The 24,783-nt window shown below is 48.6% G+C and overlaps 1 protein-coding gene across 6 annotated transcripts in view; it reads right to left on the bottom strand.

Moving 5' to 3' along the window:
* Positions 1–22,132: 22,132 nt before the first annotated feature.
* LOC122391269 overlaps positions 22,133–24,783 on the bottom strand; it is a 64,319-nt gene continuing 61,668 nt past the window's right edge. For all 6 annotated transcript variants that reach the window (XM_043385037.1, XM_043385038.1, XM_043385040.1 and 3 more), the window contains 3 exons: positions 24,318–24,569; positions 23,078–23,143; positions 22,133–22,766 (listed from right to left, as the gene is read on the bottom strand). In XM_043385037.1, coding sequence (XP_043240972.1) covers positions 22,450–22,766; positions 23,078–23,143; positions 24,318–24,569 — 635 coding nt within the window. In that variant the 3' untranslated portion in view covers positions 22,133–22,449. The remainder of the gene's footprint in view (positions 22,767–23,077; positions 23,144–24,317; positions 24,570–24,783) is intronic.

Here is a 24,783-nt window from a genome sequence, read left to right as displayed (position 1 = left end):
GACACGGGGTTCGAATTCCGTCGCCGGCTGACGCTTTTTGCGCGTTGTCCCAGTAAACATGCCGACGTCGGCGACTGGAGGGTTCGAATCCCGCCGCCGGTTGATATTTATGGCGCGTTGTCCCAGTAAACATGCCGACGTCGGCCCCGTAGGTCCAACGACAAACGATCTCGTCAACTTCGGCTCGACGTCGGCTGGACTTCGGCTGGACGTCGGTACATGCGGGCGTACCCGACGTCCAGCCGATGTCGGGCCGAGGTTGAACCGACTTTGGGCCGACGTCGGGCCGAGCCTCGGGATGACGTCGGGCCGACGTCGGCATGTTTACTGGGTAGGGTACATTTTGGTGAAGGTCAGGTCAAATTAGGTCAAATGACAAAGTTGATGTTCCTGCATAAAATGGGTATCGATTCGATGCAGCTCGTCACGGGGATTCTAATGGTGGTCTTTGCTTTGCCCTACGTGGTCTAGAATTGCCAAAAATTGAGTTTGAAAATTTGACGTCATCATTTTTGAAGTTTTTTTTTTCGCTATAACTTGGCCAAAAACGAGATATTGATCTGACATTTGGTATGTAGATATAAGACGGTAGGTTAACCCGCGCCCAGCTGGGGGTCCTGGATTTCCACGCCCTGCTGGGGGGGGAGGTGTTTGATTTGAACAACCCCCCCTTCTAACTCGGCTCCTGGGCCACGTAGCGATACGCGGAAGACGGCGTTCGAAAGAACGTCAAAAATAATGACGAAATCACTTTGGTCAATTTTTTGGTCAGGTCAAAGGTCAGGTCACCAGAGGTCATTGACGGCAAAATTTCGCCGATTTCCAGGTCGAATGTCGACAATTTCCAAGAAGCCAACGCATAACTCGGGAACCAATAGAGCTATAGCGCCGCGGAAAAGCGCATTCGATAGCCCTATCAACGCCCTTTCTGAATAACTCTTTCAGATTTGACCTAACGTCAACAGTTTTGCCTGCAGGGGGCAAAAACTGCCAAAATAGCCGATTTTTTCGGAAACAGTTTTTCTGCAATAACTTTTGACCCAAGCCTTGTACGAGCTTACTTTTACCGGCATCGTGTTCCTCTCGTCAAGACGCATCGAATGAACTATAGCTTGACCTTGAAAGGTCAACTTGAAAATTTGACCTCAGGTCAATGTCATGACCTGACCGGAAAGGGTCATGTTGCATATCAGTCGATCCGTATCGTCGAGCTGAACACATCTAAGGCGTTTTTATCGCTCTAGCATGCCTCTATCAAAAGTTATTTGCGAAAAAACTGTTAGATACCATTCGTGACCTAAGATGACCTCAGGGCATAAACAGGGGTCACGGACACCATTTTCATGTTCACTGTGTCTAAACCACTTGTAATTCAGTGTTTGGGAGTGTTTATAATGTCTTTCGTCCAAAAGAGGCGCATTTCAATTTTCTCCCGTTGACATAGGTAATGGGGAGGTCGCAAAATTGACCTGACCTTAGGTCATCGATATAGAAATTCTGAGATATACATTTTGTACATGCTATTGGTGTTCAAACACCACCCCCCCCCCCAGGCAGGGCGCGGGTTATGTATGTATGTATGTATGTATGTATTGACGATCAAGAGCAATCCACAATCGGCGTGGCGATTACACTCCGAGTCCGAGCTGGTTGAAGATAACACAAGAAATACCTACACAAGAAAACGCACACACTTACGGATACGAAATACACAACGCGAACGCCGAACACGCACATACTTGGTGTAACCCGCACGAAGCCGCGTTCATAACTATATGTTACGGGTCATATGCTAACTTGGGCAGTATGCAAACTACCCGGGCAGTATGCATACTACCCAACAGCCCGGGCAGTATGCATACCGCCCGGGTAGTATGCATACTACCCGACCCCTTGGGCAGTATGCATACCGCCCAAAAGCTTGGGCAGTTTGCATACTGCCCGCTGTCCGACTTAAAGTTGTGTAATCCATGTCCACATTAAGAATATAAATGGCTCTCTAGATAACAATACATAGATCGACCGAGAAGAATTTTTGTCGTCCAACGTGATTGATCGATCATAAGATGGAATGAGGATTGGAATAAAGTGTTGAAATTACTTTTTCCCAAATCCATTGTTGAATAACCAGTGGCCAACAAGTCATTGTCATTGTGAAGCGTGAACTGAGTAAAATGAAACGACGACGACAAAATTTGACGTCATCAACTTTGAACAGTTCTTTTTTCGCTATAACTTTGCCAAAAAAGAGGAATCAATATCAAATTTGGTATGTGGATAGAAGGCGGTAGGGACTATCACATATTTTCCGTTTTTTTTTCGAAATTCAGAAAACAACTTTTTTGGATTTCTTGCCTATTATATTAAGAAAATTACTTTTTTGATTTTGGGGGGTCAAAATCTAAAAGTTCAAAAATCCGAAATAGCAGTTTTGTAGCCCTCTAATTCGACACCTTTTATACCTATTCTTAACCTTCGCCCCAGTGGGGGGGGGGCATATGTTACCACCCTGTCGCGTTTTTTTGCGTGTGAATAAAAAACCGCGCCGCGCCGCCTGGGGTAGCTTTTGGTACATCAATTTTGGATAATGTGTAAAATTTTTGACCCCAGGTCATGTCAGGTCAGGTCACCAGGTCAAGTTAACTGACCAAGCCTAAAAAAAAGTTTCCAATCATGTCCAGCCTACAGTGTTTGTCAGAAAGGTTTCAAACTTAGTGGATTGCATGCTGTTATGGGCGCCTACAATTTGTATATCTCGGATTTTTTATATCAGTGACCTAAGGTGAGGTCAGTGGCGTGACCTTTCCATTGCAAGTCAATGGAGAAAAATGAAAATGCCTCTAGATCCGTGTGTACGCATCGGAACAGTCCAAATATTTCAGAATCACAATGATTTAGTCCACTCGTGATGACCAAGGTGTCATTTTTGCTGATAGCCTCTAGACAGGTCATCCGAGGTCACTTGAGGCTACAAACAGTTGTTTGCCAATAACTCGCGATTGGAAAGAGATAGAACGCTGGGGATGGTCTCATTGTGTTTGTCTTGTTGAGACGCATCGACTGTTATGCAACATGACCTTTTCCGGTAAGGTCATGACCTTGACCTGAGGTCAAATTTTCAAGTTGACCTTTCAAGGTCAAATTATAGTTCATTCGACGCGTCTCGGCGAGGGGAACACGATTCTGGCAATAGAAATGTTGTGGCTTTTTGTAGTCGAAAGTAATTGTCGAAAAACACTTTTCGTAAAAACAGCTATTTTTGGAGTTTTTGCCCACTGGAGGCTAAACCGTTGACCTGAGGTCAATATTGATAATGACCTTTTCAAAAGAAGAGTTCAAAAGCTATCGATTGCTCTTCCATGCGTTTTCTAGCTACCATAGTTCATGAGATAGCGGCATGTTTTCTGAAAAATATAATGACAATTGGCATATTTTGACCTTTGATGACCTCTGGTGACCCCAATATTGCTCTAAGGTGAAAAATGACCGAAATACTTTCAAACATACGCATTAACCCGGCAGTTGCTGGGGTATTTCGCCACCCACCGTTTGCTGGGGGGGGGGGCGTTAAACGACCCCAGCCGATAACTCGAGAACCAATAGGCGCAGCGAAACGCACGAGGCGGCAAACGAAAGAACGCGACGAGACGCTGCAGATGAGTACTTTAAAGTTGAATTTTGAGGTCACAGGTCGGGTCAAGGTCAGGTCAAACACCTGAAATCGGGCTTTCAGTAGCATAGACTTCAGGACTTCGCAATGGGCGCCTCTCGTCATAAACTCTGTCAAAACGGTGCACAATCCATCATATAAGGCCTACAAGAGTGTCAGTTCCATGTATGGGTCAGTCAAGCATAGGTCAGGGTCAAGGTCAGGTCAACCGGGCAGGCACATATCCCCGAAAATCAAAACTGATATTCGCAGCCTGTGACACATGTTTTATGGGTAATTTTGGGCGTAGAACACGCTGGTGGCATTCATTTTATCATATGTGTACGTGTTTGGCTAAAAAAGTTCAATTTAAGAAATGCATGTATCATGGTCGTGAAGTAGTCACGAGAAATTGCCAAGATTCAGTTCAAGATTTTGGAAAATGCGGAACGATAATCAATAATCGAAGATAGCCATTTGATTGTTCATGGTATTGGCAGTCTAATGACGTTTACGGCATGTCTGTATGTCTATTCTGTGATTTTATATGATTTTTTGAACATATGCCGTTTTTGGTCGAAAACTCAGAAATCATGACGTCACTAAAACCTCGATATCTCAAAAATTTTCCGGCCGAGTTTTTTGAAACTTTGTCACAATAAGCTTCAATCAATTCCCTACAGGTACTCAAAACTTGGCGCGCCTGCGGCGCGCCGTTTTTATACTATGGCCCGGCGAAAAAAGTGGGGGCGTTTAACGCCCCCCCCCCCCCCCAGCAACTCGCGGGTTAAGAGCTATCGACTGCTTTTTACCGCGTCTTTCTAGCCCTCTTAGTTTTTTAGTTAGAGGTGGGTGGTAACATATGCCCCCCCCTCCCCCCCACTAGGGCGAAGTTGGCCGAGACCGCCACTGGGGCGCGGGTTAAAGGTAGTGTGCCAGCTTTCTTGGACCGTATGGAGTTAATGGCCCAGATAAGGAGAACCGGATTTTTAGAACTTATCCATACCTTCAAAACTCATGGAAACGTCTTAAATTCTTCAAATTTTGAGTACCCCAGTGCGAAATTCGCCCCGACGGGTTGTCGGTCGTACCCCAACCACATTTCACACCACTATGAACAATAAATGCACACACTGAAATCGCTATTACCGATATGCTCATCCAATCAAGTTTCGATAAACCCGTTCATCATCATCTCCTGCGGTTTCGAACACGCCTGTTAGGTGGCTTCTGATGCTCGTCGAGGTCGGAATTTCCAAATACGCGTGGTGCGTCGGGCCGCGCGCTCTGACTTCGGCCAAGAAAAATGCGTCAGCTGATCATTGTCATTTCTGCCACTTGCGTGTGGTGAAATGGGGTCATAACTTATAAGACGGCTTTTTTATATCAATTATTTTACATAAAATCATATTTCAAACCATAAATAATGTTCGACAGCCAAATAAAAGAAACAATACCAATACGGGCTTACAGTTTAAAGGTAGTGTGCCACCTTTGAAAGATTTCCCATTTTATTTTTCCTAGGATAAGAAGCTTCTGTTTTTACCTAATATCGCAAAAAAAATCAAAAATGGGCCTGGAATAGTGCCTTTTTCGCCTAAAAGTTTTTCGGTTTTTAGATATGTATAACAACTGTAGTGGGCTCACCTGCAAACAGGCGTCGGGCAACAATCGCGAATGCGGCGCACTTGTGACAATAAGCAAAGGTCATTATAGTGTTACGACCATACGACGTACGGGAATGAGTTATCAGCTGTCTAATCGTAGACAACACAATGTCGAGCCTTAAACTGTAAGCCCGTATTGGTATTGTTTCTTTTATTTGGCTGTCGAACATTATTTATGGTTTGAAATATGATTTTATGTAAAATAATTGATATGAAAAAGCCGTCTTATAAGTTATGACCCCATTTCACCACACGCAAGTGGCAGAAATGACAATGATCAGCTGACGCATTTTTCTTGGCCGAAGTCAGAGCGCGCGGCCCGACGCACCACGCGTATTTGGAAATTCCGACCTCGACGAGCATCAGAAGCCACCTAACAGGCGTGTTCGAAACCGCAGGAGATGATGATGAACGGGTTTATCGAAACTTGATTGGATGAGCATATCGGTAATAGCGATTTCAGTGTGTGCATTTATTGTTCATAGTGGTGTGAAATGTGGTTGGGGTACGACCGACAACCCGTCGGGGCGAATTTCGCACTGGGGTACTCAAAATTTGAAGAATTTAAGACGTTTCCATGAGTTTTGAAGGTATGGATAAGTTCTAAAAATCCGGTTCTCCTTATCTGGGCCATTAACTCCATACGGTCCAAGAAAGCTGGCACACTACCTTTAAGGCTCGACATTGTGTTGTCTACGATTAGACAGCTGATAACTCATTCCCGTACGTCGTATGGTCGTAACACTATAATGACCTTTGCTTATTGTCACAAGTGCGCTGCATTCGCGATTGTTGCCCGACGCCTGTTTGCAGGTGAGCCCACTACAGTTGTTATACATATCTAAAAACCGATAAACTTTTAGGCGAAAAAGGCACTATTCCAGGCCCATTTTTGTTTTTTTTTTGCGATATTAGGTAAAAACAGAAGCTTCTTATCCTAGGAAAAATAAAATGGGAAATCTTTCAAAGGTGGCACGCTACCTTTAAACACTTTCTGTATCTATAAAGCTGTAGGCCTGACAGCTCTTCCCGCGAAACCTTTTTTGGGTCGAAAATGGCAGAAATGACGTCACTCCGACGTCATTAGCGGCCAACCTATCATAGCCTTTGGAAAATTTTGGTCACAATGTATAATAGCTACGATCCCGGGAAGGTACTGAAAGTTTGGTTGCAATCGGCGCAGCGGAATTCTGGAGGTATATCGAAAAAACTAAGGGGGGACAAAAATGCCCCCCCCCCACCACCCGGAAGGTTAAAACGTTTGTCATTCACATATATACGCGAGTTATTGCATTAACAAGCCTCACGAAGCGTAGTCAACATACTGCCCGAGTAAACATCTTGCCCGTGAGAAGAAAGGTGGGTGGTATGCATACTACCCGGGAGGTATGCATACTGCCCGGGCGGTATGCATACTGCCCAAGGGGTCGGGTAGTATGCATACTACCCGGGCGGTATGCATACTGCCCGGGCTGTTGGGTAGTATGCATACTGCCCGGGCAGTTTGCATACTGCCCAAGTTAGCATATGACCCGTAACATATACACACAGACTCGTTTGCCTTTCATAGTCCAAGAGTCATGAGGCTAGCTACTATTGCTACTCTGGCTAGGCTTAAGCCCCTTTTTTACAGCACGGGCAAATCTGGCTGGAGGCAACTGCGTTAGCTCGAGGGGGAGAGTATTTAGGAGCGCCGCGGCACGGTAGGCGAATCTACGTTTTCCGGTCTCTAGTCGGGGTCGCGGTAAGTGGAAAAGGTGGTCTTGGCGAGTAGACCTTGCTCGTGTTTGGGAATTTTTGGAAAATAGGGTCGCAATCTCCTGGGGTTCACCTCTCTGGATGGCCTGGTGCGCCGTGATAAGGGTATGGTATTCAGCCATTGTTTCAGGTGCCATCCAGCCGAGTTGGTCCCGGGGATGGGAGACATGATCAAATTTACGGCGACCGAAAATGACTCTAGCGGCAAAGTTAAGAATTTTCTGAAAGCGATCGAAGTTCTTTTGGTTAAGGTACTATCGCATATGTATTGAGTAGGAGCAGTGGCGGATCTAGGATTTGAGTTTAGGGGGGGCAAACATTGCGCCGCCAGGCAAGTCGGCGAGAATTTCAAACGTCCAGTCTTAGGAACAAAAAAAAAAACGAACCACCCCTATTTTTCTCCTCGGATTTCGGGATTTTTTTTGATTTTTTACATTTTTGTCAGTCCGGCCAAGCCAGGGCAGCGCAAAAAAAAATTTGCAGCCACCCTGACTCCGGGAGATAGTTAGAGAATAGCTCACCGGCGCTATGGACGGTCCGTCCTCTACCTCCCGCATCACATCGGCAAGACCTCGTCCGAAAGGTCCGCCCGCGCCGGTTCTCAAGGGCTTCTGTATCCGGAGACCGATAAGGGTCGCAGCAGCAGGTTCATGTGTAAATGCCCACGACCAAAGGCCACATCAGCGTACCTGCGATACTATACAGTATACGCAGTCAGGGTTGCCATGTAGTTAAACGTATTAACCCGGCAGTTGCTGGGGTATTTCGCCACCCACCGTTTGCTGGGGGGGGGGGGCGTTAAACGCCCCCAGCCGAACCAATAGGCGCAGTGAAACGCACGAGGCGGCAAACGAAAGAGCGCGACGAGACGCTTCAGATGAGTACTTAAAAGTTGAATTTTGAGGTCACAGGTCGGGTCAAGGTCAGGTCAAACACCTGAAATCGGGCTTTCAGTAGCATGGACTTCAGGACTTCGCAATGGGCGCCTCTCGTCATAAACTCTGTCAAAACGGTGCACAATCCATCATATAAGGCCTACAAGAGTGTCAGCTCCATGTAGGGGTCAGTCAAGCATAGGTCAGGGTCAAGGTCAGGTCAACCGGGTAGGCACATATTCCCGAAAATCAAAACTGATATTCGCAGCTTGTGACACATGTTTTATATGTAATTTGGGGCGTAGAACACGATGGTGACATTCATTTTATCATATGTATACGTGTTTGGCTCAAAAAGTTCAATTTAAGAAATGCATGTATCATGGTCGTGAAGTAGTCACGAAAAATTGTCAAGATTCAGTTCAAGATTATGGAAAATGCGGAACGATAATCAATAATCGAAGATAACCATGTGATTGATCATGGTATTGGCAGTCTAATGGCGTTTACGGCATGTCTGTATGTCTATTCTGTGATTTTATATGATTTTTTGAACATATGCCGTTTTTGGTCGAAAACTCAGAAATCATGACGTCACTAAAACCTCGATATCTCAAAAATTTTCCGACCGATTTTTTCGAAACTTTGTCACAATAAACTTCAATCAATTCCCTACAGGTACCCAAAATTTGGCGCGCCTGCGGCGCGCCGTTTTTATGCTATGGCCCGGCGAAAAAAGTGGGGGCGTTTAACGCCCCCCCCCCCCCCCCAGCAACTCGCGGGTTAACAGTTGTTTCCGGTAATAGAAAATGAGATCAGTCGATTAAGAATCCCAACAAGAAATAGACGAAGAACAGCGCATTTGTTTTCGGTCCTGCATTTATTGATGCAATTACAATGAACATTCCTTAACTTTGGGACTAAACTTCGCGAGCTAGCAAAATTATACAATAAGTGTTACTTTCGAGAGGAGATAGACGATGCTTCTACAGACTACATAGGACCACAGTGCAACAGCCAACGGAGTCACACTGAACAGCGTTAAGTTCCCACAACATACTGAGCTTCTCTAACACCTCGCAAACCAAAAGCTCTGACTGAGCCTTTCTGGGTTTGTCCCCGTTAGATAACGGTATGGCTCATGAAAAAGCCGCGATTGGTAATCTTCTTTACGTTATTCCTCTCAGAAACCTATCTCGCACTTGTTCTCAAAGGCACGCAGTACACCGTTCTTTCTGGCCATCACTTACCGGGGTTATATGAGCAAGTAAATGCGTATCAGGAACGGATTTTCCTATTCGCTCACCATTGTAGTCCGTTTGTAATGCGTATTAACTCTGCTCATGTAACCCCGAGCACTGAGTGACACAGCGGCAGTAGCTCAACCACATCGTTCACTCAACCAGTTCTATCTCGCCTGCCATGTTACAGCTACCACCAGCGCAGCTTTACTTCACATTTCACAGCGTCTGACTGCCACATTGTTTACCCATCACTACACTTGTTTTTTTCAGCTCCTACACCCATGCTATCTAGCAATAAAATACCAGTATAACGCCTTTTGGGGCGACTAACGGAGCGAGCGAGAGGGTGGGCCTTGCACGTGCGAAATTGCGAGGGGGTACCTCCAACTGACTTCTGCATGGCACCCTACTAACCGGTCTCTAGCGATGTGCCAAATTTGGGCACAATCGGCCCACCCGTTCTCGAGATCTGGAAGCGGCACCCTGCACGTGCGCACGTGCAAAATGGGTCCCAACTGACTTGTGCACGGCACCCTACTAACCGGTCCCTAACTGTGTACCAAATTTGAGGGTAATTGGTCGAGCCGTTCTCGAGATCTGGAAACGACCCCTGCACGTGCGCACGTGCAGCAGCGCCCCAACTCTGGCACATGGATATGCAGTGCCTAGTGGGTGCCTAACTACATGCCAACTTTCAGCGCAATCGGCCAAGTAGTTACCGAGATATTGCAACAATTACAAAACGGACACCTCTTCGTTTTGCACGTGGCACGTGCATAAGGGGTCACCCACATGCATCAGGAATAGTCCAATACTTGGTAGAAGGAATGAAGCTACCCTACAAAAATTACCGCGTGTAAATCGGTCAAGTGGTTGCTGAGATATAAGCCTCGCAAAAGCGTGACCACGGCCGGCCGGCCGGCCGGCCGCTCATACTCAGAAATTTCCGTTAATCTAAGGAAAGACTACGCTCGCTTCGCTCGCTCCGTAACCAGTATAGCGCCTTTTGGGGCGACTAACGGAGCGAGCGAGAGGGTAGGCCTTGCACGTGCAAAATTGCGAGGGGGTACCTCCAACTGACTTGTGCACGGCACCCTACTAACTGGTCTCTAGCGATGTGCCAAATTTGGGCACAATCGGCCCACCCAGCCGTTCTCGAGATCTGGAAGCGGCACCCTGCACGTGCGCACGTGCAAAATGGGTCCCAACTGACTTGTGCACGGCACCCTACTAACCGGTCCCTAACCGTGTACCAAATTTGAGCGCAATCGGTCCAGCCGTTCCCGAGATCTGGAAACGACCCCTGCACGTGCGCACGTGCAGCAGCACCCCAACTCTGGCACATGTATATACAGTGCCTAGTGGGTGCCTACCTACATGCCAACTTTCAGCGCAATCGGCCAAGTAGTTACCGAGATATTGCAACAATTACAAAACTGACACCTCTTCGTTTTGCACGTGGCACGTGCATAAGGGGTCACCCACATGCATCGGGAATAGTCCAATACTTGGTAGAAGGAATGAAGCTACCCTACAAAAATTACCGCGTGTAAATCGGTCAAGTGGTTGCTGAGATATAAGCCTCGCAAAAGCGTGACCACGGCCGGCCGGCCGGCCGGCCGGCCGCTCACACTCAGAAATTTCCGTTAATCTAAGGAAAGACTACGCTCGCTTCGCTCGCTCCGTAATTATGCAAACACTTCTTATATACCCATGCAAACTCACCACTGTCCAACCGCTCACCAGTGTGGTGACCCCTGGCCCCACCGGCGTCTGGCGGTCTGCTGTTGACGGTTTGTTTACTTGGTTCAAGGTTTCAATAAATCGCGTTATTTTTTTTTTGGTAGCAGTAGCAGTAGTAGCACTGCTGATGGATGATGGACTGACATTCATGGGGCGGAGGACTTTTTATCAGCTCACAACTTAATATCACGAATATGACAACCTTGTAGTCCTCCATTTATTTCACATTTTCTTTTCAAACACCATATTTTTAGTATTCAAGTTGTAGTTTTTTTAGGGGGGGCAAAAAGATATGTTTGCCCAGAGGTTTTCCGTTTAGGGGGGGCAATTGCCCATTTTGCCCCAACGTAGATCCGCCACTGAGTAGGAGGCACATTCTCATAATATGTATGTAAACGCGATATATCAACAGGTATGAAACTGTGCTTGCTAGCTTTGTTCTTGTGTGTTCGTATTGTTTTTTTCGATATGCGGGTATTGAAAAAGTCTCTGACGAAACGCGTCCACCCATGTGCTGTATGTTTTTCCTACTCAATATGTATCTAATTGTCTATACATCACTCAACTATCACATATATTCCGTTTTTTTCTTTCTAGAAAATTGATTTTTTATTTTTGGCTAATGAATCCCAAAAAAAAAAAATGATTTTAAGGAGTCAAAACTCAAAAAGTTCAAAAATCCGACATAGCGGTGTTGTAGCCCTGTCAATTTTACACCTTTTATGTACTGATCATTTTTCTTTATCTTCAAAGCTGTAGGCCTGACAGCTTTTCTCGCGAAGGTCTTTTTTCGGTCGAAAATGGCAGAACATGACGTCATTCTCTGACGTCATTTGTGGCCAACCTATCATTGTCTCTGGAAATTTTTTGGTCACAATGTGTAAAATTGGTGCCCGGAGGGGTCCTGAAAGTTTGGTGGCGATATCTCCAGCCGTTTAGCATATATCGACGGAAAAAGAACAGGGGGCGTTCCCCCCCCCTACGGGGCGCAGGATAAGATGACCTTCACCTACCGCACGCGCCCCAATTACGGCTAACCCGCTGCGGCCGTGTTGTGGCTGCTCTTCGCGACCTCTGGCGGCTCAACTCCTGCGTCGGGAACGACGATTACCACGGCCGCCGGCCGGTGCCACGTCGACACCGTCAGTCACAGTCACGCCGCTATGGGCGCGTCAACACTCGCGGTAGAGTGCTCGTGCGGGCTGTCTCTTCTGGCCGGGTAGATTCACCGGATGTGTCAGTGAGTGTGAGTCTGGTAAAATATCGCTGCAATATCTCCCTGTTCGACATCTCATCAGCTCCGTTCCACGTAAGTTTTTAAAATTAACTTCCTGTCCCATTTAATCGTTTCCCAACAAAAATGGTCTTTTCCTTGAAAAGTAAATCCCATGGTTTAAGGATAGTTCCAGGATATGAACTATGGTCCCTGGGTCGTGAACGGGAATGTTACACGCGGACTGGAAGAGGGCATAGGTAATCTCTCCCGGTAGAGAGATAAGTCGGATATAAATCGTTTATATGTGTACCAGAAGCCTATCGTACGTGTAGTGAACCCCATAAATAAGTAGGGTAGGTATTTGAGAACATATATTATAGTTTTAGTGATGATGAAATAGCCTTTGCTCATACTTAATCGAAACATGACGAAAAAACAAAATATATATAAAGACACTGATATTTCGCCCTTGTGGCTTCTTCAGAGTGAACATTTAAAACATTCATATTTGAAGCAGAGATGGCGAACGTGCGGATAACATTCTTTGCACCACCGATCACAAGTTGTTGCTACCATAAATAACAATAATCCAATTTTAACACTTTACCCTAAGTACTAATCCTAAATACTTGAACTAGAATAAAAAGGCATGATTTACGATCACGATCTTCTCCCCAGACTGGCAGCATAGGTATACAGAAATAAAATGACGCATGTTGGCCTAAATAAGAACACACACGATCCCTACACAACTATACATACATTTGACACCGGTACCGAAATTTAGTAATTACAAGTAATTGGGTCCTACCCTCGTACTCAAATGTATCAACACATCACACCGAATACATTACATACGTGTAACATGTAGGTACATACATAATACTCATCGATCGATGGCTGACAAAACGTAATCGTGCAGTGGAGCAGTGGCCACGTGTCGATCTGACCGTTCAGAGAGGGCTGCCTATCCCGGATAGCCTGAGCCTCGGCTATCTTCCGGTCAGCTGCGTCTTTGCATCTGCGAAGAATGGTGACAGATAGCCGAGGCTCTGACTCATTCTTTTTGTTTTGTTTTGTTTTGTTGGGTTAGGCCCTTTCGGTCGACAAGACCATTGCAGAGCCGGAAGGATGATAGGAATTAGGGGGAGACATTGGTCTGGGCAGGCACCCTAGTGAGTCGCCGGGGCTGAGCCCGTCCAGAGGACAGGCCACCCAGCCCCAAGGCACTCACTGCACCCGGCTACGGGGTGCGCTCCCTCAGGAGCAGCGGTGCCGCTCCAAGGGAGCAGCCCGCATGAGATAAAGTTGCCTGTCCAGCCCGGAGGGGGGTTGCGGCGTGGAGGAGAAGGATTTCAGTATCCTGAGGATAGAAGCACGGAAAGTGTCGGGTTGAGCGCTACACCGGCGAACCCCGGCCGCTCCGCGGTATTTTAGCATTTTGAGTGGGAAAAACTGTCGTGCGATTGGTGACTTTGTGTATTCTGTGTTCTACTTCTCATCCTGCATCTGATTTTGGAATCACCTGACCTGTGAGTGAACCGTATCTGGTTTTATTTGCTGTTTAAAGGGACCCTCCCACCTTAACATTAGTTTTGAGTTGAGATAGCCAAGTTTGCGGCCAGGCTCAGAAACCACCATTTATCCTGGTCGCAACCCCCGCAGCTTTATGGTGTTCAAGAAATTTCTTCCCTTTACTTGCAGGGTGGGACTAGCGTGGTCCCTATCTCTTAACCATTACGGGAGTCTGATGACGTCATCAGGCTTTCGAACGTCCGTTAAATGTTTGACTAAAACGTTTTGTAGCACGCGGTGGTATATGCTGCTTTGCGCGCAACAAATGCCGCACTTTCAAATAAAGTCGCTAGGAACAGCGGAGATCCCAAAAAGTAAACAAAAGTAAAAGTCTAATATCTTGAAAACCGGTGAATATTTTTCGATGAAATTTGGTAGATATTCGTTTTTGCTCTTTCTGAACCGAGCGACATCACTTTCATGCCAATTCATTACCTTTTTTGAAGGTGGGAGGGTCCCTTTAAAATTGTCGGAGCTCGTCGCTGGGGCCGCTGTCGTGAAGCCATCGGAAAAATTATCGAAGAGAAGAGCTCATCGTTACATAAAGACTTACGTATTTTTTAATGACGCACTCAACGGCGCAATTTTTAAGCGTCTATCTGCAGTCGTTTTCAAGATAATCATCAAGTTCTGCAGGACTATTTTCTCTCCGCCGCGCATGCCTTCAAGGCTCAAGTCTCCCCCTCCCAACCGCCGTCGGTTGCCATGGTGACCAGCCCCTATGGGTCCCGGCCGGCGCCCGAGACGCCGGTAGCGGCCGGCTAACAATGCCGGCCGACCCTCGTCCCCTGCCCCGGCGGCCCGCTCGGCGCGGCCGTCGCGCGGGCTGGCGTGCTCGGCGCGCGAGGGGACATGGGAGCAGCATGGATTAGGTATTCTCATCCATGGGAGCAGCGAACAGCTGACTGCTCCCGGCACTGGGACCCCTCACGGGTCTCGCCGTGTAGAGTGCCAAACACCTGTCATCAACCATCGACGGGACGACCAAATTGCTCCTGCCTGTGCATACGACCTGGCATTTCTGATGGAGGTGCGTGACCGGAGGGGTGTTCACGGGCACCGCACACTGCTGCGTGCGCTGTGTGCGGTGCGTCCAGCAGGCGTGGGGGTAGGGGATGGGTAGGCGGTTCTGACGTCACGGCTGCGTGCGGTGGACGGTCCGCTGTGGCCAGTCCCGACCGGCCACAGCGATCGCTGTGTGCGGTGACGGAAGGCCATAGGCGGCGGAACGGGGGGGGCACCGGGGCACCGTGCCCCCCTTGAATTCTGCAAGGGGGGCACCAATAGCAAGGTGCCCCCCCTTAAATTTGATGTATTAGTACCAGGAGCAGATTCGGGAAAACTCCAAGGGAAGGGTCATGAATCGAAGTGGTGCCCCTACCTATACCCAAAATGAAAACCTCAACGGATTTCGGCCACTTAATTTTGGTGGTGCCCTATTTTCAGTTTTCTATTTTCTTTATTTTTGGTTAGTCGTGTGATGACTGGTGCCTCTGCTAGGCCGCTGGTGCCCCTGGAAAGATTGTGGTACCTACCTACCCTGCCCCCTGACAAGCCCACGGTGGGCCCTGGGTGCCATGGGTCCTAACAGGCCCGTGGTGCCCCTGACAGGCCTGTGGTGTCCTTGCTAGGCCTGTGGTGTCCCTGGGCCTTGGCAGGTCTGTGGTGCCCCTGGCGAGCCTGTGGTGCCCCTGTTAGAACGCAGGTGCCCTTAACAGGTTTGTGGTGCCCCTGACAATCCTAAAGTGCCAACGACAGGCTTGTGGTGCCCTTGACAGGCCCATGGTGCCCTTGCGAGGCTGGTGGTTCCCCTGCGAAGCCGATAGTACCCCTGGCAGGCCTCTGGTGCCCCTGGCAGGTCTGTGGTGCCCCTGGAAGACCTGTAGTGCTTTTGCTAGGCCGATGGTGCTCCTGACAGGCCTGTGGTGCCACTGACAGGCCCGTGGTGCCCCTGCTAGGCCTGTGGTACCCCTGGCGGGCCTGTGGTGCCCCTGTCGGCTGTCAGGCCTGTGGTGCTCCTGGCAGGCATGTGGTGACCCCAGGCCCAAAGTCATGACCCATGTGACCTCCCCCCTGGGATTCGCCACTGATTAGTACTGCAATGGCTTCTTGGTAATTTGATACATGTAGGATTAACCCTCGCCAGGCGAGGGCCTTTTCCATAACACGGACGGCGAGGGGGGAGGGTTGGTACGACCCCCCTCGCGATTGGCTCCTATGGCACTTAGAAACGACAAATTTACAGGGTAGGTGGGTCCATGGGAGATCTCGCCCCTAGGAAAGTTTGGTGACTCTAAGTCAATATTTAGGGGGTTTTGGGGGTATGAATGCAAAAATTTTGCTTAAACATGTTAAAAAAATTTCGCTTATAACTTTTTACCTAGCAAAGATAGAGCAAAAATAAAAGCACCAGTGAACTCAGGACGTCAGTGCGCATCGAATGGTATACTTTGTTACCAATTTTAGTGAACTTTGGAATTCAGTTGCCGCTAAGCTAGTCCAATTTTCCCCTGACCTTGTACCGGTTTTTGTGACCTGGTGACCTGACCTGAAATGACTGGGACTTCAAATTTTCAGGAAAGGTGCGAAAATGTTGCCCCAGAAGGTATGCCAAATTTGGCGGCGCTACGCGCCGCCGTTTTTACGTTATTTGCGAAAAACTTTGGGGGGGTTGCATCAACCCCCCTCGTCGGGCGAGGGTTAATGGAATTTATCAAACGAGAATAAGAAAGAGACAAACACATAGGTGCTTGAGGATCAGCTTCAAGTTAACCACACATACGGGAGTGTTCTGCCATTTTCGTTTAGTAAAAAAAAATAGAAAAAAAATCATCGTGTCAGGGCTGTGACGAAAAATAAGTGGCCTAAATCCGATGAGAAAACAGGATTTGGGGTACCCTAGGTTTGGCTCCTTGAGCTGGTGCCCCCCCTTGTCTCAAATCGTTCCGCCGCCTATGCGGAAGGCTGACGTAGGGACGCAGTGGGCGGAGCTTGGAGGCTGTGTGCGGTCCGACCGCACACAGGGCCCGTGAACAGCCCTCGGCTTAACAACAACACGGCTAGGGAAGTCGCCGAGACTATCCGCGGCGCAGTCTTCCCGCCCATGTCATCCGCCGTCATAATCGGCCACGCCCCCTCAGCCCAGTGGACGGGGCACGTGGCCGGCCCGCTCGACAGACTCAGCGCCAGTCTAACCGGCCGACCGACCCGCCCAAATTACTCATCGGCTCCCTGAATATTCAAAGCCTGAGGCCCAAAATTCAGGAGCTGACGTTTGAGCTCAATCGTCACAACTACGACGTCATGCTTCTGGCTGAGACCTGGCTGCGCTCGACCACCCCGAACCGCCTCCTGGTCATTCCAGGATACACGCTTTGTCGTGTGGACCGCCCAGATGGTAGCGGTTACGGCGGTGTCGCAATTATCACCAAGGCTAAAATCACGTCAACCCGACTCAAGATCCCGGGCAGTGGGAGCTCTGCCAGCAGCCTGGAGTCACTGTGGGCGCTGCTAAAGCTTGAACAGGGCCGGCAGCTGATTATCTGCTCCCTGTATCGGCCACCCCGACACAGTGAGGCTGCTCTGCTTGCCGACTTCACGGACCTCGAGGCCCAACTGCAACGAGTTATGATCGATTACCCCAGTGTTCCGCTTGTCATCTGCGGCGACCTCAACTGTGATTTATTGAAAGAGCCTAATTTCCGCGCGCGTCAACACCTAAGCAGCTTCCTATCAAATTACTCATTAGATCAATTAGTGACAACTGCAACATTTTCCTCCGGCTCGCTCCTGGATGTGTGTATTGTTAACAACCGTGAGCTCGTTTGCGACACCCGTGTTAAATATTGTCACTTCAGTCCTCACAAACTTATCGATGTCGTTGTGAATGTGCCGAAACTGCGTCAAAAGCCCACTGTTATCTCGTCTCGCTCCTTTAAGCGTTTAGATCACCCTGCACTGCATCATGACTTACTCGATGTTGACTGGGATTATGTATTCTCCGCCGAAACCGTCAGTGATAAGTGGGATGCTTTCTTGTCTTTCTTCGTACCTGTTTTCGATGCCCATGCCCCAATTAAGCGTGTGTCTATCCGTAATCCGACTGCTCCTCCCGTCTCCGTCGCCACTCGAGATCTCATGTCCCAACGTCGCGCTGCGCTCCGCCATTTAGGCCGCAACTCGAGCGAGTACAAAATCCTTAACCGCTCTGTCCGGGCGGCTTTGCGTCGCGACCGGCGGGTGGAACTACAGAGGGAAATCGGGGAACGGGGCCCCAACAAAGTTTGGCAATGTATCAGGTCGGTGGTTGCCGGTAAGAAGGATGGTCCTGATGTTCAGCCTGACCTATCTGCCAATGACTTAAATTCTTTCTTTGTATCCGTCGGTCCTCGTGTCGCTGCCGAGATACGAGCCCAAAACGCACCTACCGATTTGAATGTACGTCTTACCCGTGTTGGCGCATGCAGTTTTCAACTTCGAGAAATCACACTTGCCGAGCTTGAGCGGACGATTTTCAGCATGCGTAGCTCGGGTGCTTGCGGTACCGACAGTGTCTGCGTTCGCATGCTGAAAGCCGGATTCCGAGCTATTGGTGGTGTCATCCTGCATATTATCAATACCTGCTTAATTCAATCCGACATCCCCGATTCATGGAAACATTCCATAGTCTGTTCAAATCCGGCAATCCTTCAGACCCCGCAAACTTCCGGCCCATTTCCCTGGTTCCTGTAATCATGAAAGTGGTTGAGCGCATTGTCCATCAGCAGCTCTACATCTACCTCTCTATATAGTACAGAGCAAGTAGACTATGAATGTATTAAAAAGCAATTACATATAATAATACATTCATAGTCTACTTGCTCTGTACTATATACTTGTCCAATATATCTACATCTACCTCTCTCACAATCACCTGTTGGCATCCTCACAGCACGGCTTCCGCCCCCGGCACTCTACTGAAACCGCGTTGTTGTCCGTCACTGAACGCATCCTGGCCGCCACCGACAGGGGGGAGATCTCAATGCTATGCCTTCTCGACCTTAGTAAATGTTTTGACGTGATAGACCACGAGCTTCTGATGCAAAAACTTATGCTGCACGGTATCGAAATTTCCTGGTTCGCCGCCTATCTTCATGGACACACCCAGAGCGTGTCGTTGAAAAATGGGTCCGGAAGTAGAGTGCTGTCTCGGCCTCTTCCTAATACCATGGGTGTCTTCCAGGGCTCTGCTTTAGGGCCGTTACTTTTCACCATCTTCTCTAACAACCTATCGCTGTACGCGGGTGATGCAGTAGTCTTTCAATATGCCGACGACACCCAAGTATTGGTTAGCGGTCCTGCCAGGGACCTTGGAGTTCTCATCTCGCGCATGGAGGTTTCGCTCGCGTCACTCAACGAATGGTTCTGCGCTAACGCCCTGAAGGTCAACGGCAGTAAAACACAGCTCATTGTCTTCGGCAGTCGTCAAAATTTACGCAAATTGCCAGATTTCAGGGTATCGTTCCGTGACGCAGCGTTGCAGCCGTGCGCACAGGTGGGGAACCTGGGCGTCACTTTTGACAGTACTCTATCCTGGGACGCTCACGTCTCCGAACTCAGTCGCCGGTGTACGGGACTGTTGATCGGTCTCTCCCATGCGCGCCACAGTCTCCCGGATGGCATCATTAGAACGCTCGTGACAGCACTCGTTATCTCACGCATCCAGTACTGCCTCTCAGTTTATGGCAATGGGTCAAAAAAAATTTCGATCGTCTCCAAAAAATTTTGAACTTCGCTGCTAGAGTCATTTTCGGTCGCCGTAAATTTGCCCATGTCTCTGACCTGCGAAAAAAGCTCGGGTGGCTGTCCCCGCGTCATATGGCTGATTACCAAACCCTTGTTATCACCCACAAAGCCATTCAGCGCGGCGAACCCGTGGAATTGGCAACCATGTTCGTCACAAACAGCGCTGTCCGGGAGAGACACTCCAGGCAAGACCACCTCTTTCACCTTCCGCGACCACGGCTGGAAACGGGTAGGCGGCGGTTCGGCTATCGAGCCGCTGCTCTACTCAAAGTCTCCCAACTCAGCTGTCGCAGCTGTCTCCCGCCCCCTTTGCCCGATCTGTTAAAGCCGCGATAGTGGACGGGGCATCAACTGATCGTCGCTGACCAACGGGTTGGTGGGTGGGTGAGTTGTACCTGTGGTACTACGAAAGTGTCTCTGTCCGTGCTTTGACGTGAGTGAATGTGTGAATGCTGTGAATGTTTAGATTAGTAATCGCGGATACGGATTCTGAGCAGTAATCGCCACGCACTTTTAGAATGTGGATCGCTCATGATTGTTCAATACAATACAATACAAAGGTGACTCATTCGGATGGCTCTCCCTCATATGTTCTCCAAAGGGAGTCTGCCTCGTACGATTGGTGCCGTCTCTAAAATGTTCATCGAACCTGTATCTGACACAGCGCTTTGTTTCTCCAATGTATGTCTGAGGAGGCCCGTCGGCAGCTGCGCACATCATACATGTGATCTGATAGACGACATTTTTCGTTGTGCATCGCCCATGTAGTCCATTGTTACACGTACGGCAGAACTGCTTCCCTGCGCGACAGGGTGGGGGCTCTAAAGCCGAATGTACCAGGCGTTTGGCGAGGGTGTTGCCATTTTTCCACGATGCTGTTAAGCTGGGATTAACAGATTTCAGGGCCGCATCTACTTTCCGGGTCAGGCTGTCACTGATGAAAGGCATTGACACATATATCCTATCCCTACGTTTGGGATGGGCTCCTGTGTGATTACGGTCACTTGTGCGGTTAGCTGTCGGATACTTTTGTCTGTTGTATTGTTTCAGAGCCTGACGCGCTATCCCGTGCAGCCAGCGTGGAGGGTAGCCGTTGGACACGAACAAGTCAAATATCATGTCAGTGCTGCGCTTAGCGCTCTGTGGGTCTGACGAAACCTTTAGGGCTCGTAGAAATTGGGACTTAGCGACCGACGTTTTAGTTTTGAACGGCTGGGCCGAGTCAAAAGGAAGGATGATGGATGCAGCTTCAGGTTTGATATGAAGCTGCGTTTTGTAGTGCCCGCTCGGGCACTACAGGGGCTCGGGCAGTCGCCTTTCTGAGCCGCGCCGAGGTCATGTTCGAGATGACTCCTTTTTCGCTCGATGCACAGTTTAGCCCGGCGCATCGCGACCTCTGCTGCAGCACGACACACGGAAAGCTGCAAACGGCGTACCGCTGACTTCACTGCATCCTTATGATCTTCGGAACTTTGTGGGTGGTTTCGGACTTCGGTACACCCGGGACTTGAGGTGGTCCTATAGGAAAAAGTCCGGTGGGCTTAAGTTCGGGGAATTCGCCGACCAACGGTGTGTCTCGAACCTCGAGATCACGCGCTGCCCGAAACGCTCCCACAGCCCCTCCCGGTTTTCTTTAGCGGTATTGGCGTGGCACCATCTTGCTGGAACCATTGGCATTTCCGGATCTCTGATCATCCTGATATTGCAGAACCCTCCAACAAACGTCGCTGCAGAGCCTGACCATTGACAGTCTGAATAGCGCATCTCTCACACGAGTGGTGTACGCCGTGAGCCTTTGATTGGGTTTACGGCCGCCGCTATATTCCTTGAATTGCGTGAACCTATTTTTAACATTTCATCGAGCCAGAAACTTGTCAATAATGTGGAAAATTTTTCTTAAAGATGGTGCTCTGATTGCCCTGAAGTGTTTGCGGATCTTCCGCTGTGTCGAACCGACCGACTTAGTCTGCGAAAGCAGAATTTCACGAGTTGTGTTTTTCTTCCTTAGACCACGGCCTCATGTTTTAGGCTCAACAACCATGGTATCACATAATTCTACTAAAAATTATCGGATTTTCCACGTGCATTGATTTTGCTTAAATGCTGTTAAATGTTGTCTATTCGCAAAAGAATTCCGTCTAACTTTTTTAAGAAGCCCGGTACCTCCAATCGCGAGTAATCTTTGAGAGCAATCGACTGGTCTTTGTTGCGAAGCGCTACGACGCTTACTTTCGAAACGCCGGGAGGGGGGGCATCGACCCCCCCCCCCCAGCCAAGCCGTTGTATGAAAAATGACCTGCCAGGGCGAGGGTTAATTAGCTTATTTTGGCCTAAGTGTATGTTCACTAACCTCTACGTCTTCGTTACCGTTTTTCCGCGCTCGATGGAACAGCCTTAGACATTAACCCTTTGTGTGAAGAGAAGCTTACGTATTGACCTACCAATACAGACATCTAGAGATCACGAGACTGTTTAAAATCGAACAGTAAGGCAGCGGGAGAGCAAAACATAGCTAGATCTACATGAGGCTTTTATCAATAGTAGCGGGAAAATGGCTGCCGCCAATTAATCAACGGGCGTCCTCATTCCCAATCTCTCCCATCAACCCAACACAGAGGTCAAACAGTTAAGTATACTTTATTTGGCAAAACACTACCCGAAGAGAGCCCCAGATAGAAAGTCACACAATCAAAGATAGATGCGTGAAAAATTGCGGAAACAAAACCACACTTTTCTATACAGCACTGCACACAGCCTGCTAAGAGAGCATCTCCACAGGAGAAATGCCTAAACGCTTATGGATATCTAGCTTGCCTAAACCTTGTCAAATGACAGGTTGTGCTTGTAGTCAGGTTTGCTCTCAGGCCGTTTTCCCAACAAATTGGCAAAACTAACATCACCATGCAAGCCCCATAGATTCAACGACATGTACGCCAAATCAGCGACCGTGTACGTGACGAATCTGCAGCCTTGAAGACGAGATTCCGCGGATAACATCGGTGAAGTCAAGAATCTGCGCCCGGCCTCCGACCTCCGGCATTGCCGTACTGAATGCAGACATGTCTACGCTCTCTGCGCACCAGCATTTGAATATGTTTTTACCAAGCGGCAGCATCGCTCCGAAGTTCAGTTGAAGTTTGCTACATTCAGAAGCGCAGTCGCGCAGGCCTGTTCGCTCTCCGGCGTCCTTCCATGAGCCTGGAGGGCCCGTGTACGGGTCCACATTCTGAGGCGTGAATCCGCAAGGCAGCACGGCTGGGCACAGAGACAAATGATGGTGAGCTTCACTGGTTCGATCATATTACAAATATACCGTTGAAATGGTAACATTTTACGGGGCTGAGATCGAAAACAGTTCCAAAGGTAGCAAACTGAAGTTGCGAAAAGCGTCATTCTAAACTCGCATCGATTGATAGATTTTTATTGAAACTGCTTCTAATGGAAAAGCGAAAACCGGTGATCGAATGTCGTTCCGATACAAGGATGCCGCTTGACGCTTACTTTACCTTAATCTGTTCAAAACAGACTGGTACTTTAAATTAATCGCGCCTCGAATGAAAACTTACCGTTCCCAAACAAAAATCGGCCGTAACGTGTGCCTGGCACCTGCAATGTGATCGTCGAACTTGAACCTGAAAAACAGCGAAGACGACTTCAGTGCTGCTGCTTAGAATGTTCGTAGAGCTTTATACCTGCATTTTGTGGAAGTTAAAACCATTCAAATACATGACAGTTACATCATGTTTTGGGAAGATATGCTGCTATATGCATGGTAGCGAATATTTCGTTGGCTTTTACCATCTTATGCACGAATTTCCTTGCGTTACTTATCCCCCGCCTGTTTAGGGTGGGTGGAAGGTGGGGGGGGGGGGGGGGGGGGGGGCGGGGGTCGAACGGACACCCCCTCGTCTTTTCGCGAAAAAGTCGCCTAAAAAGTGGCCTATCGCGATAAAATTTTAGTACCGTGTAGATAATGAATGCTTTTTTTAATGTTACACCTACTCTGAAAATTTTATAACCCTGACCCAAATGGCCTTTGACCTGTGATCTATTTCTTGATGCCATGTTTGGTCAGAATCGCGATTTTGCGGATGTCAGCTCGCATTAGCCGCGCGTTTGCAGTCTTTTCGTGGTTTCAAGCGTTCATACATGTGATATGATGTTGTTCTCATGCATACAGGTGGGTGTTTAGGTCACGTGAAGGTCATGTAAGGCCATTAACCTTTGACGACCTCGGCTCACTTTTTCGAGTTTTACATGTTCCTAGGCTATATGTTTGGAGCTGAATTCAAATTTGTCAACCACTTGAACATTTGCGAAGTAGTTTTGGTGCCTTCGTAACATGTAACAAAGCTGTCAGAGGCGGATAACATCTACTACAAATACCCGGCAGAATCCCTACTGGTTGCCCTGACCTGACCTGATCCGACCTAGCCCAAACGCATGAAGATATCTCTGTGATCAGCACTAACATGATTTTCGTGATCAGCATTCAGCGCCCCGAAAAACCATAGCAGCCACACTTTACGACGGTCGTCCCGATTTCCCCGACTTTTGGGTCATTGACCTGACCTGGGAGGTCAAACAATGACATAGGATCTTAAAATTCGGTACCATCGGCTTCTTCTCGTCACGGTAAGTACATTCGTTTTTTTTCGTGAAACTCTAGCTCGATCAGGGGCGAAACAGCAAGGAGGGTCCCACGGACCCCCTCCGGACCCTCTCCCTTTGTACGTTCGCGGCTGGCAAAACGCCAATACGGGCGAGGGTTGCAATTCTCAGTTCAATTGTAGCATAAATGCTTACCATCTGGCTTAGGCTGATACTTCGCGAAATTGATCAGCGACACCAGGTCATCGCCTGCCACGTATTGCTGCTGCGACGAGACGCTGCTAGGATCTTCCAGACAGCGGCATGTTTGATGTGACAGCGCCGCTCCGTTGTAGTGAAGCCCGAAACATGTAGTGGCGCACGCCTCTTTGACAATAGCCCGATCCAGGTTGACTCCGGCAGCAGCCTGGACGGCTGCACTACGGGCGAAGCTCGCCGGAATGATCTCTACGGATGATAAAGACAAGATACCGGATCAGTGCCGTTTTTAGTGATCACTCCGTGGGCGACAACAGGGCATTACAGGTTGTTACATCTAACCAACTATAGGAAGCGACAAAATGGAAATCAGGTGCCCATAGAAAAGGCACGATGTCTTTAACCACTGCTGCGATCACGACATCGATACATGGACAATGGACATGATACATGTCTTTTGCTC

Source organism: Amphibalanus amphitrite, unplaced genomic scaffold (assembly GCF_019059575.1).
Source record: "Amphibalanus amphitrite isolate SeventyFive unplaced genomic scaffold, NRLGWU_Aamphi_draft 000428F_arrow, whole genome shotgun sequence".
Taxonomy (NCBI): Eukaryota; Metazoa; Arthropoda; class Thecostraca; order Balanomorpha; family Balanidae; genus Amphibalanus; species Amphibalanus amphitrite.
Note: the sequence above shows the minus strand (reverse complement) of the source record. Positions and strands in the feature narration are given on the sequence as shown.